Consider the following 15,532-nt stretch of genomic DNA (forward strand, 5'->3'; position numbering starts at 1 on the left):
CACACACACACACACACACACACACACACACACACACACACACACACTCACTCCTCCCTTCCCCGGGCAGTGTAGCACAAATTGGACAGGTGAGGGCTGCCTGTGGATCAGGGCATATTCTAGGAATGAAGGTCCCCTTCTAGGCTCCTAGGAGAGGTAGGTTTTTGTTTCTGGAATGTTCTGAGATCAAACCCCTCTACTGGCTGTTGGGGTTAAAGCTGAGTGTGGGGAAGCAGGGTGGGGTGGGGTGTTTGGACAGCTAGTACTGCTCAGCTACCCCATAGACTCCCTAGAGAGGAGAATGTCACAGGGGAGGAGCAGTCCTGAGGGACCCAGGGGTGTGGCAGGGTGCTCTGCTATGTGGGAAGCACAGGACTTGCTGCTTAAGCTATCTGTAGAAATGGCTGCAGCATGGCTTGCTCTTGGGTAGTCCCAGGGGAGGAGGGGCCGTGGTACCTGACTCCCGGGTCCTGCCCACCACCGCCTGGCTCCAGGGCCCGCTCCCGATGGCGTTGAAGGCCTGGACCTGGACACGGTACTCTGTCCACTCCTCCAGATCCTCGATGGTGTACTCTCTCTCCACTCTGTCTTGTACCATGTGGCTCAGTGTCTTGCCATGGCCGTCGGACCGGCTGTACTTGATCTTGTAGCCCACGGACTCAGGGTTACCATTGTATTCCATTTCTGGGAGAGGCTGGGGTGAGGCAGGGGCAGAGAGATGAGGGGCCAGGAGGGAGGGCACTTGATGTTCCCTCTTTCCCATCCACCAGTTGGGCAGCCGGTGACCCAAAGCAGTGCTATTCCCAAGTGGGACTTGATCAGGTAACGCTGTTTCCATGTCCCCCTGCGGCTCATCCCTCCACACACTGGACTTCCAGAAGGAGCAACATTTGCCTTCATCATATATGTGGCTGACCTCTGACCTTGCCTGGAGGCTGGTCCTTTCCAGCAGGCTCAAAATCTGTCTGCCCAGTATGCTGATGAGCAGGGCCCTTTAGCTCTGGCTGGCTTCCTGTTTAACCCCCTTCCTCAGGCTGTCAACACATGGTTAATTGCCTCCAACCTTGCTCATGCTGCCCTTCGGAGGAAGGAGGCTGGGGGTGATGCCATCCTTATATGCATAGGATGCCCATCACTGTCAGGAAGTCCTGCTGTCTGGCAAACCTTAGTCTCTCCTGCTGAATTTCATCTTTCTCTTACTGGTTAGAGTCTCACCACAGAGAAAAGGCAGATTCTTTTCCTGGTTCATAGAGCTCAGCAGGAGGGGTCCTGCTTACTGCTCCAAGGATGGATGAATCTGGCAGTGCTAGAAGGTGGTGGAGGTGGGCCTTCAGCCTGGAGCAGACATCAGATAAAAATCTGGGGCCCGTTCTTCCACTGAAGCTGGTGTGCCTACGGCTTTCTCCCTCCATCCTGCCTTCCCAGGGCTCCAAATGTCCATAATCCATAGTGTACCACTTTCTAACCTACTTTATCCAATTCCTTGTAGGCTCTCTCTCACCCCCTCATCACCCTTCTCTCCATTCCACATCCCTCTACAGACACTTACTGACACGAGCTAGAGATCATTAAGACAGAAATGGATGGGCCCAAGAGGCTGAGATGGGCCTGGCATATGAGTCCCCTACCAGCTAAGGAGAGGTAATGGGCCATGCACCATTACAAGCCAGGCAGCTGCATGGCCCAGCCGCTGACTCCCCTCACCCCCCTCACCCCAGTAATCATTCAAACTTTTACGTTTGGAAACATTCAGAGATAACTAAGGGGTAAGTGTGTGTGTGTGTGTGTGTGTGTGTGTGTGTGTGTGTAGAGGCCACTTTGCCCTTTTTTAATGTTTTTTAAAATTATTTTTATTAATTACAGTTTATTCACTTTGTATCCCTCCTGTACCTCCCTCCGCCTTTCCCTCCCAATCTCACCCTCCCTCTTCCCCATCCATGTCCCTTTCCCAGTCCACTGAAATGGGAGGTCCTCCTCCCCTTTCCTCTGATCCTAGTCTATCAGGTCTCATCCGGAGAGGGTGCATTGTCTTCCTCTGTGGCCTGGTAAGGCTGCTCCCTCCTCAGGACGAGGTGATCAGAGAGCAGGCTAATCAGTTCATGTCAGAGACAGTCCCTGTCCCCATTAAAATGGAGGCCACTTAAATACTGAACTGCCATCGGCTACCTCTGTGCAAGGGTTCCAGGCCATCTCCATGAGTGGTCCTTGGCTGGAGTATCAGTTTCAGAAAAGACCTCTGTGCCCAGACTTCTTGGATCTGTTGCTGTCCTGTGGAGCTCCTGTCCTCTCCAGGACTTTATCTCCTCTCTATATAACAGAGCCCCGGCTGTCCTGGACTCACTTTGTAGACCAGGCTGGCCTCGAACTCACAGAGATCTGCCTGCCTCTGCCTCCCAAGTGCGGGATTAAAAGCGTATGCCACATTTTTCTATTGTATTTTTTTGTTACTTTGAGACAGGTCTTACTAGGTATCCATGGCTGGTCTGTAACTCGCTATGTAGACCAGGCTGGCCCCAAACTCAGTGAGATGCACACCTTTAACCCTGAGGTTGGGATTAAAGGTGTGTGCCCCCACAACCAGCTTACACTACATTTATTTATTTTTTGAGACAGGCTTCTCACTAGGCAAGGCTGGCTGGCCATAGAGCCCAGCAGTCCTCCTGTCTCTGTCTCCCAAGCACTGAGATTACAAGTACGAGCTAACATGCCTGGCTTTTTTAGGTTGGTGCTGGGATTGAACTAGGCTCCTGATGATTGTACTTTGGTTATCACAGTTCTGTGAATGTCCCATTCCACCACCACCGAGGGAGCCTCACCATCCATCGGAGCCACAAGCTGGTCTCACTGGCTGTGCGCAGAGTCACGTTAGCCGGTGCCATGTCTGGGGGTGCCTGGAGGGTCTGGATCTTTCTAGAAGGCTGGCTGGGCGGGCTGGTGCCGACGATATTCACTTGACGCATTCGGAAGCTGGGGTGGGATAGAGGAACTGAGCCAGGTCCGGAGGAGGTTGCCACCTCCCCACTCCCCACCCCGGCCTCCTCCCGCCTGTGCCTTACCTGTAGTAGGTGAAGGGGTTGAGGTCTGGTACCTCCATGGAGCGAGCGTCAGGCTCATTGCTGAGTTGGTAGATCAGCAACCACTCCTCTCCCTCCCCGACCACGCCCACCTAGAGAAGGGAACCTGTCCAGCTTTCCACAGCCCTGAGATGCACCAGCTGAGTCCCAGCTGGTAGACATCAGCCCCGCCCAGGGAACGTCTTAGTCTAACAGCCACGACTGACTGCAGGGTGGCCCTGAGTCCTCCTGCATTAGGACCTCGAAGCAGGCTGATTCAAAACACGACTTTAGGCCTGACTCAAGACCAGCTGATCTACCAGGAACCTGCAGCTTCAGGGAACCCCCCTGGCCTGAAGAAGTAGTTCTCAACTTTCCTGATGCTGTGACCCTTTCATACAGTTCCTCATGGTGTGGTGATACCCCACCCCCAACATAAAATAAAATTGTTTCGCTACTTCTTAACCGTAATTTTGCCACTCTTAGGAATCGTAATGTAAGTATCTGATGTGCAGGATATCTGATATGAGACTACATGGGGGTCGTGACCCACAGGTTGAGAACTGCTACCTTACAGGATGTTCACAGGGCTGCCTGAGGCTGTCTGGGATGCCATCTGGGTCTGCCCTAGCAGGCTTTACCTGAGCCTCCACTACCCAGCGGGAGATGGATGTCTTCCCATCGTAGCCAGGCCTGAATTGCAAGGTCACAGATCTTGGGCCAATGTTGGAAATGCCCAGGTTGGTGGGGGCCCCTGGGAGCTCTGAGAAGGGAGAGAAGGGTAGACAGAGTAAGAGGGGGTTTCCCCCTGGAATAGGACTCTGTGGCAGGGAGGGGGCCATCTATGGAGAAGCACAGCCAAGGCCTATCTATTGGCAATGACAGGGATTCTATGTCATACAGGCACCACGTTCATACTGAGACGCTGCGACAGATCTGAGGGCGGAGAATCCCCTGGAGCTGTGTGTGTCAGGGGCTTTCTCGAAGCTTTGGCAATAAGCACAGTACCCACAAAGCTGCACAAATCAAGCTAGGCTCAGCACAAGCATCCGGGTCAGAACTGTCCTCCATCCACATGACCCTCCAGTCCCCAGAGCCAGCAACAGCTGGTGAGGTGAGGAGGGTGGGGTGGGGGCAGACAGGAGGCAGCTTCTCTTTTCCAACCAGGGACCCAGGAGTTCTCAGGGCTCAGGATGGACTGAAAACGCAGATTCTATAGTATGTTTGAAGCTAGCCTTGGCTACATAATGAGTCCAGGTCATCATAGACTATACAGTGAGACCCTGTATCAAAAACCCAGCCAACCAACAAAACAAATGTAAACAAACCATCCAAACGTCAGTTTGAATCTAACTCTACCATTCCAGACTGTATCTCTGAGCAAATGTGACAGTTAAGTTGACAGGGTTTAGGATCCTTTAGGAGACGAGCCTCTGGGCATATACCTGAGGGAATTTCCGGGTTGGGCTGGGGTGGGAAAACACAGCCTAAGCGCAGATGGCGCTATTCCATGGATTGAGGTCTGAACTGAGGAAAAAGGAGAGATGGAGCTAACCACCAGTCTCTCTCTCTGTTTCCAGATGCAATGTGACCAGCTATGAGCCCCTTCTGAAGTGACTTTCACGCCACGATGGTTGTACCCTCGAATTGTGAGCCCAAATAAACCCTCCCCTCTTTGCATTGCTTGTGTCAGGCATTATCAAGGGAGGCTGTTAAGCATCTAAGTATATGTCTTTTTATGTCTCAGTAGAACGGTGATGGCGATGACTGCACACAGCAGGGAAGTGCGGTGAGGTGGCACAGAGAGCCTGTGGTTTTAGGTCTCAGCAGCCCCTTATAGATAGGTGCCAGCTTTACTGACACATATTGTCAGGAGGGGTTGAAGGAGCCTGAGGTATCTATCTCAGTGGGTGGGTCCGGGCAGTCTGCCTGGGTCATCCAGGCACAGCCTTCCTAATCTGGAGAGGATCACATGGTGATCTGGTTCAACTCTGTATGTGTACAGACGGTGAAACTGAGGCACAGAGGTGATGCCTGACCTGCTTAGTGTTTGTGCTTGTGACTGAGATTATTCTCATCTTATTTGACTACCCTACATGGAGTCCGTCTCTAGGCTGCAGTCCAATGTGGACAGTGAAGATTCTCCCTTTGAATTTTGGCAGAGATCCTGCTATGGGATAAGGAGTAAAGAGCATGGACAACAGGGCAAGTGAGAGAGGGTGGGGTGCTCTTTACTGTGTTCAGGCCTGTGGGAGAGAGATGGTGATCCATATAGTTCTTCATCTAGAATCTGAGGTCAAGGGATCCAAGTCAGCTCTGGGAAGGACCCTGGGCCCACAGGCTAAGCAAAGGGGAGAGCATTGTGGGAAGAAAATCAACATTACCCCAAGATAAAACCCCTCCAACGGTATGTATCGTGGTTCACACTAGTACCCCCAGCACTGGGAAGTCTGAGGCAGGGGTATGGCAAAGTTTGAGGCCAACATGAGTTCATGGTGAGACTTTGTCCCAAAACAGACAGGGGCCTTGGTACAGTGTCTCATGTTTGTAATCCCAGTTACTCAGGAGGCAGTATAACAGGACTGCTGTGAGTTCAAGGGCAGCCTAGCCACAGAATGAGACCCTAAATAAAAAGTAAACCTAAAACCAACCAATTAACTAACCAGTTAACTAACCACCTACCAATCAACCAACAACCACCCACCCACCCACTAATCAACCAACCCACCAACCAACCACCAACTCACCAACACACCAACCCACCAACCAGCTACCAACCAACCAACCAGCCATCCTATCAACCACCAAACCAAACAACTACTAACTACCAACCAGCCAACCTATCAACCAATCAACCAACTACCAACTCACCAACCAACCACCCACCAACCAATCAACCAACCAACACAACAACCACCAACATACCAGTAACCAAATACCAACCAACCAACCAACCAACCAACCAACCAACCAACCAACCAACCAACCAACCAACCAGGTAGACAAAGCCTTCTCCAAAATGAGTGCTGCTTAGCAGAGCAGAGACGGGAGTCCTAATGGGAGGCACCCACCTGGAGGCACACCGGATGAGATGGTGGAGGCTGACACCTGGCCCTGGCCTTTGGAGGTCATAGCGGCCACCTCGATCGTGTAGGTGGTGAGTGCTGTGAGGCCTGTGACTCGGTATTCCAGGGTTACGTTGGGTAAGTAGTGGGTCACACGGGTATTGGTTCTGTTGTACTCTTCCCAGGAGATCCGGTACCCTGGCAACAGTCCACGGTGGTAGTATAAGCTGGGTTGAGAGTGTGTGTTGACCTGGACCCTTGTTCCAATTCTCACTCCTGCCCTAGCTTTGAGGTTTGATTCACCTCAGGAACAGCAAGGCCAAGGAGCTAGGTGCTGCTGGTGTCATGTCTAGGGCCCCAGTGGAGTCTCAGTAGGATGTTCCTTGTGGGCAGGGATTGCAGGGAGAGAGCGGTCCTACAGAGCTAGGGCAGAGTGCTGAGACATGCTGCTGATCAGAGTGCAAAACTGAGTGTGTGGCTCAGTTGGGAGGTCTGGATGGGAGCTGGCTGCAGGCAGGGGACAGGCTAGCTGATAATCCTACCCCTCAGCTGTCCCACCCGTGGGCTCAGGAACATCACTGTACCTACCTGTCAGGATGCCATTCTTCTCTCCAGGCTCTTGCCAGCTGACCTTCAGTGAGGTGTCCAGGATGTCATTGAAGCTCAGGTGTCCCACGGGCCCAGGCACTGTTCCCGAAAGGGTCCCCCACCCACCAGTGCCCATTAGAGTCGGAGCATGGCCACCCTATGTGGGATGGTTGCTGTGTTCCAGGACGCCCAGGGACTTCCCAAGGGCCTGGGTTGGTGGGTGGGGGTAGAGCTGGGGGTAGAGCGGAGGCCTGTGCCACTTACCATCCTCATGGGTGCGCACCAGCTGGGGGCTGCTTCGAGGCCCATCACCTGGTGTGGTGAAGCACAGCACTGAGGTGAAGTACTCTGTGAATTTTTTCAGACCGGACACGAAGCCCACGTGGATGCTGTCTTGAAAGTTGGGCCTGGCAGTCACCATGGTAATCTCTTCTTCTTGTGTTGGCTCCCAGGCAATCAGCTGAGGAGAAACCAGAAAAATGTTCTAGAAAAATTGAAGCTCTGTTGTAACAGGTGAGACCAATGGACACTGTCCCTGTGGGCCCTCCTCTCAGGGAAGACAGAGACAAGTTGGAGGGATGCTGGATCTAGGTCATGCCTGTGTTCATTCTGATGCTCTGACTCTAGGCGAGACACAGTAGTGGGTGCCTCCCACAGGAACCTGTCACCCGTTCTCCCAGCTATCCCACAGGAGAGGCATTTTACCAAGCTCTGAGGACTGGGCACAGAACCCAAACTAGAGGCCCTTTAGTTCAAAAAATTCCTTCAAAGTGATTACAGTAGAGTGTTTCACCAAGGTGGGGTTCTTCTAAGCCTGGAGCCCTGGGTGACCACATGGGGCTCACATCCATGAAGCCACCTCTTTAGTGCACAGACAAGGAAATGGAGACAAGAAAGGCCAAGCCACTTGCACTCTGTCACACAGCTAGGGGAAGCTGAGGCTCTGGAATTGCTACCTCTGTTTTCCTACTAGCTAGTTTTTCCATGAGGCAGGGCGGGGGTGGGGAGGAGGTGTTTCTCCAAGGACAGATATCACAGCTATGTCAATTGCTATTATCTTACAATTGTTCCAGGTCAGGTTGCCAATCTTACATCTTACCCAGAGGTGGAGCATGGCAAGAGATCCCACCTGGACCCCATCACTTTCTCTCTCATCTCCCTTTGTACTTTCTTTCCACCCTTTGATAGCTCGCTTGCCTGCCTTTCTTCCTCCTCATCCTGCCCCCACCCCTCCTCCTCTGCTGCACTCTTACCTCCTGCTCTTGTTTTCTGGGCCCTTCATCTGTCTCCAACAATGGCAGCTGGTCCCAGAGATTTCCTCATTTATTTGAAGTTGATTAAATAGCAATTAATGGTGAAAAGCTACACTCGAAGAGCTTTAATAAGCATGGGTATTTATAGATATAAAACAATACCATGCCAATGTCTCCTGATTAACTCGCGCCTATAACAATGCTTAATCTTTTCCTTTTCAGGGCCGGATGTTTATAAAGGATGTTTTGAAATTTAATTGGTATTGTGAAAAGATAGCCTATAGCAAGTTAATTAGACACTAATTAGACCCTAAAAATACTAATCAGAAATACTAAGTGGCATTTAATAAGTATGTTAAATATCCTCTTTATTTTAGTTATCTTGTTTCATAGCAATTAAATTGCCCAACTTCCTTGGAGTAGATGAAGAAATGAGTTTAATGTTTTAATTTAATTTAATTAATGTAAATTTGAATTAATTATGCTGTTGGAATTAATTGTATGGTGTGTTCTCAGCAAGTGTAAAATTTGGGTAAATATTACTTTATTGGGCTTAAGCTAATTACAATCACTATCATTTTAAACAAAGTAAAGGAAAAACATTTTTTTTTACAGATATCTTAAAATAGTATCACTGGGTCTTGTGCACAAAAAAATGACCCATGAGGCTGTGCACAGGGCAAGGGGAGTGTGATTCTGAGGACCAGCCATATTAACTATTCCCTCTAGCTTCACCCTTGAGACCCAAAATGGCGGCAGGGCCACATCATCCCAAGAGTGCTTTGAACAAGATACATCCTCTGGGGTGTGGAACTGTTGGGTCTCAAAGCCACCCCAGATTTCTGAGTGTTATGGTTAGGATATAAAGGATCCTCATCTTCCTGCCGAAGAGCTCACATGTTAAAGCCTCTGTTCCTGGCTGGTAGGCCCAGTCATTGAGAGGAAACTTACTAATAAATGCTCTTATATAATCTGCCTCCCATCTTCCTGGAAGGGCTATGCTGAGATTAGGGATGTGAGGGGCAACTGTGTCCAGCTTGTCAATGTGGGTAACAAACTCAGGTTGTCGGGCTTGCATGACAAGCGAATCATTTCCCCAGATCAAAGCTGATTCCCAAAAACTTGTCTTGTTGATTTGACTTTGAAACCATGTAAATTTTATACACAATTATAGCATAAAATTAAATTACATAATCCATTCCTAAAAATCAAAACCAACATGAAGCCAATGAACCTAATAGGGTATTGAGCTGTGGAAAAATTACAGCAAGGGAAACTATTCAAAAGGTGTCATAGCAGCGCTGTATAAAGTGTGGCCCTTCTGGGTTTTACCCCAAGACCATGAAAGATGATGATTTGAGGTTGTTGGTTCTGAAACTGTTTTGTATCTGTGGGATGAGGTGGTGGTACCAAGAATCTGTGCGAGTACTGGATTTTTAGTGTGGACAAAAAAGATACAAACAAACAAGAGACCAACAGGTTTATGAGAAAACTTATCTAGATGTTGAATGGAAATTATCACACACACACTTTTTATTTTATTTTATTTTTTTTTTAAAGAGGTAGGGTTTTATGCAGCGTAGGTTGTCCTTAAACTTGCTATGCAGCCAAGGGTAACCTTGAACTTCTGGCTTGCTTACTACCTCCGTCACCCGATTGTGAGGATTACAGGTGTTAACATGACTGATTTATGTGGTATTGTGAGATGGGCCCCAGAACTTTCTGCATGCTAGGCAGACACACTGGTGTGCATCTGATTTAAGAAAATCTTCTTCCTGTGAATTAAGAGTCTAAGAACGATGCTATCATTGGAGCAAGAAACATTCCTTGTAGTCACATTACAGTATCTTACTATTATTCCTATCTCAAGGGACCTAGAGTTCCTTGGGAAACTATCTGACCCCAAGTACAGTGAAGAGATTCCCCCCACAGGAGGGGTTAGGATTTGAACCCAGGGACATCACTAAGCTTTCTCTTTACTTTTTATTTTGAGACAGGGTCTCACTGAGTCACTTAGTGTGGTCTTGTCCTAGGTTTGTGTGTGTGTGTGTTTTGTCACTTGGCACAAGCTGGGTCATCTGGAAGAAAGGAGCTCAATTAAGAAAATGCCTCCATCAGATTGGCCTATAGGCAATTTTCTTGATTAATGATTGATACAAGGGGACAGTTAACCCCAGCTCATTTTGGGCAGCGCCACTCCTGGGCTGGTGATCCTAGTTGTGTAAGAAAACAGGCTGAGCAAGCCATGTAGCCAGGAAGCAGCATCCCTTCAGGTCTCTGCTTCAGTTCCTGCCCTGGTTTCCTTCAATGATGGACTGTGAAGAGGATTTATAAGCCAAATAAAGCCTTTCCTCCTGAAGTTGCTTTTGGTCCTGGTCTTTATCACAGCAAAAGAAAGCAAACTAGGGCAGCCTTCAACTCACGCTGTAGCTCAGGCAGTCCTGGACCCTGTGGATTTTCTGTCTCAGCCTCCCACATGGCTGGGATTACAGGCCTGCGCTGCCAGCCAGCCCTGGCAGAATTTGTATGTACATTTTATGTATGTTTATATAACTTGAAGGGTCTTGTCATCCCAGCCTGGCAAGCAGCCATCAGAGACTCTTGGGACCATGCTGAAAAAGACTCAGGAGCCAAGTTGAAGGGACCAGTGAGTATTTGGCAATAATAAAGATAATAATCACAGAGGAATGTGTTTAAAAATCCTTAAGTACATAACGACATTACTAAAAGAAAAACGGAGTCAAAGACATCTTCTCCAGCCCAAACTTAATTGTCATCTTGGAAGATGATAGGGAACCACTTTATAATGCTGAGAATTGAGAAGCTGTGGGAAGAATGGAGTTCTTAATTTTTCCTAATGAATGCAGAATTCAGATGGGAGAAAATGGACAAAGAGAAACATCATCTTCCTGCCTGCCTGTTGACTTTCTTCCCTTCTTCCCTCCCCCCTCCCTTTCTTTCTTCCTTTTCCCCCCTTCTTTCTTCCTTCCTGAAGGCATTTCAGCTAATCAAGAAGAAATTCTCTGCCTTCCTTTTACAACTGATATTAAAATCACAAACCCTACAAGGCTGTCCATGGCCACCAGGATCACAATTAAAGAGACAGCCGAACTTGGCACCTTCTGATGCCATACACACACCATTTAGGGACTCACACCTCCATGAAAAAAAAAAAGTGATCAAACAAATTTGAATCCAATCGGCCACTGGCTCTACACTCCAATTTACTGCAGATACAGTACTCAGAGGGATGTGTAAAATGACCCCGTAGGGAGGCAATCAGCAAAATCAGGCCTGTGGAAAATTCACTGGATGAATGACTAAGTTCTTTTACCAAATAAATCGAGAGGGCGGAGGGAGATGAGGTGAGACATTAGGATCAGTGGGGGCTTTAAACTCAACCCCCTGCCCCCAGCAACTCTGTGGGCTTCATCTACATCTAGGAACACACAACCTGCCAGCAGCAAGAATGGGCTGGGAGGCAATGAAGGAAATAGGAAGGCCGGCAGGCAGAATGTGTAATGAGAGTTTTAGGTATGGTTGTTTTTAACAGAGAGAGCTTGTAGAGAATCTTTCTCTACAAGAACACTTATGGATGATGCCATGAACCACCTGGGATTGACTTCAGCGAGTTCCCCAGGATGGGCTGAGGGCTGGGAGAAGCAGGGGCAGAGCTGACCAAAACTTGTCATGTTGCAGCTGGATGGGTGTTAGGTGGTCATTGACTCTTCTCCCAGCTTTTGTAGAGGTCCGGACATTCTGGTAACTTAAAGGAGACTCTATCTTATTGCACGGAAGGGACAACCATCACACACCCCATAGGTATTTTGAAGGCTGAAGAAGCAAGGAAAGACCTCCACTTTTATTCATTTGTCCTTCATAAAAATCAAGCTGGAGGTGTCGTTTTACAATTAGACACCGGGCTGAGGATGTAGCTCAGCTGGTAGAGTGCTTGCCTAGCATGCCTGAAGCCCTGGGTTCAATCCTCAGCACTGCATTAAACAGCTGTGGTGATACATGCAATAATCCTAGAACTTGGAAAGTGGAGGCAGGAAGATCAGAAGGTCAAAGTCAACCATGGAGATACATACTTAATTTAAGGCCAGTCTGGACTATAAGCATCTGTCTATCTATCTATCTATCTATCTATCTATCTATCTATCTATCTATCTATCTATCTATCTACCTAGCTATCATGTTTTATTATGTTTTGTTTTATTTTTAATGTGTGTGAGTATACCTATATGAGCTTATGTGCACCACAAGGATGCACATGCTTGCAGAGGCCAAAGGGTACCAGATCCCTTGGAGCTGGAGTTAACAGGCAGTTGTGAGCTGCCACATGGGTGCTGGGAACTGAACCTGGGCCCTCTGCAAGAGCAGTAAGTGTTCTTAACCACTAGGCCACCTCTCCAGTGCCACATTTTCTATTTTAAGGTAAGGAAAAGTATGGCTTTGGGCTCAACCTGTGCTTTCTCGGTTACCGTTAGACTGTGCACAATGACTTCTCTCTCATGACTCAGTTTCTTCCTCTGGGAAGTGAGGTGATGATCATAATGCTTAATCTTCAGGGGTCTTGCATGAGAGAATGAGTGAAGTTTGTAGCTGGTTGGCTGGTGTTGGGTAAGTCCCCATAAGTGTAATATCCCGTTACCGCCCCATGGGCCCTTGTACTCAAAACATCAGGCAGCTGATGGTCCCTGGCCTATATTGCACAGTTCCTGAGTACAGGGGTTCAAGAAGGGTTGGGGGCTTCTGTGGTGTCTTCTTGTTCTGGGTCACCATGAGCCATTGCCCTAGTTGTCCTGGTCACTTGGTAGCCTTTCAGCCCTTGGGGAGCTTTTCGTCTTAGAAGTTTATAGCTTGCCCCTCCCATATGTAGAATAAAACTTGTGCTTAGACTTGGCTGCCAGAAGCTAATTGTTCCCAGCTCGGCCTCTGTGCTCCTCAGCCATGCAGACCTCTTTTTCTTCCCCCGAGTCCCAATTAGCAGCCTTTTCTGGCCAGTCAGCAACTGCAAGCCTGCTATCCCAGGAAAGCCCTCTCTGGCCCGCGCTCTCTGCCTTTGTGGGAGTGAAAGTGTTGTGGCCCAGCGGCTCCCGTGCTGGTCCCTAGGTTGCTCCTAACACAGGTAGAATTTTTTTTTTTTTTTAAGACGATCTCACTCCTTTCCTCTCCAGCCTCCCAAACTTGCAGTCGGAATGGGGCAGACACTTGTCCTACAGATGATCTTGGCCGTGGTACATGCGCAGCCTCAGTGTAGAGGAGCCGACGATAGGACAGCTGTCACCTTGAAATTACCAGGACCCTTAGCTCAAACCCAGTGTCTGTAGCTTTCTCTCCATTCCCCTGGCTTCCCAGCCCCCTACATTTCTTGCTTCTTCTTTCTTTTTTTTCACACCTGGAAATGAGCACCCCAATGCCATCTGTCTACCTGTTTCCCCCTGCTGGGGGCAAGCAGCTTCCCTTTCAAACATGGCGTTTGTCTGTGCTATGCGGTATCTCCTCAGTTCTCTCAGTGAGCAGACCTCCTTGAAGGAGGACAAGCAGGGATGCAGGACAGGAAGGCTGAGAAACCCTAATGCCCAGCAGTTAAACTGGCCAAAAACCCAAATAGCACTGGTATAGTTACAACCTGGATGCGTCTATTGGTTGTTGCTATATAGTGTCTGTGCCGAATTCATGGCACATCCAAATCTAAGACATCAGTCAGCAAGAGGCAAACTGGGGTTTTTTAATTCAAGTCTGTCTCAGTCCTAATCCCATGCGTTTGTCCCCGCTGTATATGGGGTCAAGTGCAGCCCATGGAGACCTACCTGGCAGGTGGCATGGGAGAGCCACACCATAGTGCTAAGGAACAACTGTTGGTGTTGCTCTGTTGGACAATGGCAAAGTCCAGGAGTCCAGGCCTTGTTTGTGGCTGGAGTTACTGAGGACGGCCTTTTCCTGGTGACAGCTGGGGCACTATGTGCTCTCCCAGGAGACTGTATGTGACCTTGAAAGTCATGGGGGGTATCCCCTGCTTTTATCTATGACCTCTGCCTACTGGAGTCTGGTTTCAGGAACCCACAGTGACCTTACCACTCTTCTTCCCCCCATCTCTCCCTCTCTCACCTTTAGTCCTTCCATGGTCTTTTGCAGAGAGAAGAGAGGTAGAGCATCACCTACCTTGTAGCCCTGGTTGATGCCATTGATGAACTGGGGGCTGGGGGCATTCCAGGTGAAGCGGATGGTTGTGGAGTTGGTGGCTTCTGCATGCACATTGCCCGGGGGCACCGTGGGAACTAGAGGAGACCAAGAGATTGGTTGTAGCGGAGGGGCTGCCTGTTTGTCTTATCTGGTACGGTAGAGGATACAGTCAGACTATAGACAATGCTTGGCCAACCCCAAGGGCTCCTTTCCTTTCCCACTCTCAGGATTAATTCATGTTCAATAAATTTGTCTGATCCACCTCCCAATCTGTTTTGTGATCCAGTTAATGTTGAAACACCACAGAAGGTCCGCATGCCTCTTCCCACATGACTACTAACCATTCTCTTCCCTTCCCATCAGCCATTTGCCTCATGGAGATGCTACCCAAGCACCATAATAAGGCCCGGGTGAAGCCAGAAACATGGGTGGGGGTGCTCGTGACTGGACATGTGGATGACCCAGCAGGCACATGGCCTGACAGACCCAGGGAACTGGGGAAAGGGACGCACCTGCTCTTCCACGGTCCCTGTCCCCACCCACCTCCCTGCAGTGTCCACTCAGTGACTTTGCTGCTGTAGACGCCCAGCCCAGCGCTGTTGTAGGCAGCCACCTCGATCTCATAATTGGTCCAAATGATGAGGTCCTCCAGCAACAAGTTGTTGACGTCAGCATCTGTGATGTTCTTAAACTGGTACCCAACAGGTAGCCCTGCCAGGCAGTATCTGAAGGAAGGGGTGAAGGCGGGTTGCATCAGCCTGCAGACCTGTGCTCAGCAAACTGCCCAGAGCAGCACCATCTGTTAAAACTTGATTCTGGGTATGCTCCATTGATACTCCACATCTGGGCTAATAGGGTCACCACTAAAGCTTGTGGCTGTTGGTCATGTGACATGGGTTTGGTGCAAATGGGGGAAGAACTTGATTCCGTTGTGGTTTTAATTGTTCTGAGTCATCACTGTTGACTCCTGGCTACCTTGCTTCTATCATGTAGGTCCCAGGAATTGAACTCAAGTCCTTAGGCTTGGGGGTAGGCATCATCACCCACTGAACTATTTGAATTTGAAGTATTTTACTTGTCAGCGACCATGCTTTCTTTGGGGTTACTAGTGAAACAGTTCTCAGTCAAATGCAAAGCTTAAATCTTCCCAGACCTCAGTTTTCAGCAAGAACCAGAGAAATAACTTTCTCCTTTCAGCCAATTCTTGCCCCATCAATTTCTCCACTCATGCTCCATCTAGCTGGCGTGTCGGACCTTTGGATACTGTGACGTGACACTACCATATACAAACTTCATATTGTGAATTGTGCAATTGAGTTACAAAAAGACACTGCAAAAAATATCTCTTAATGTTTTAAGTAAGTTTGTGATTTTTGTGTCGGGA

General features: G+C 48.9%; 1 protein-coding gene across 2 annotated transcripts in view; it reads right to left on the bottom strand.

Moving 5' to 3' along the window:
• Sdk2 (sidekick cell adhesion molecule 2) overlaps positions 1-15,532 on the bottom strand; it is a 267,967-nt gene that overhangs the window by 48,704 nt on the left and 203,731 nt on the right. For both annotated transcript variants that reach the window (XM_055592508.1, XM_055592509.1), the window contains exons 17-25: positions 14,692-14,873; positions 14,128-14,243; positions 6,971-7,166; positions 6,707-6,805; positions 6,125-6,316; positions 3,695-3,816; positions 3,057-3,166; positions 2,817-2,967; positions 457-694 (exon numbers count right to left, since the gene is read on the bottom strand). In XM_055592508.1, coding sequence (XP_055448483.1) covers positions 457-694; positions 2,817-2,967; positions 3,057-3,166; positions 3,695-3,816; positions 6,125-6,316; positions 6,707-6,805; positions 6,971-7,166; positions 14,128-14,243; positions 14,692-14,873 — 1,406 coding nt within the window. The remainder of the gene's footprint in view (positions 1-456; positions 695-2,816; positions 2,968-3,056; positions 3,167-3,694; positions 3,817-6,124; positions 6,317-6,706; positions 6,806-6,970; positions 7,167-14,127; positions 14,244-14,691; positions 14,874-15,532) is intronic.

Source organism: Psammomys obesus, unplaced genomic scaffold (assembly GCF_907164565.1).
Source record: "Psammomys obesus unplaced genomic scaffold, mPsaObe1.curated_primary_1811, whole genome shotgun sequence".
Classification (NCBI taxonomy): domain Eukaryota; kingdom Metazoa; phylum Chordata; class Mammalia; order Rodentia; family Muridae; genus Psammomys; species Psammomys obesus.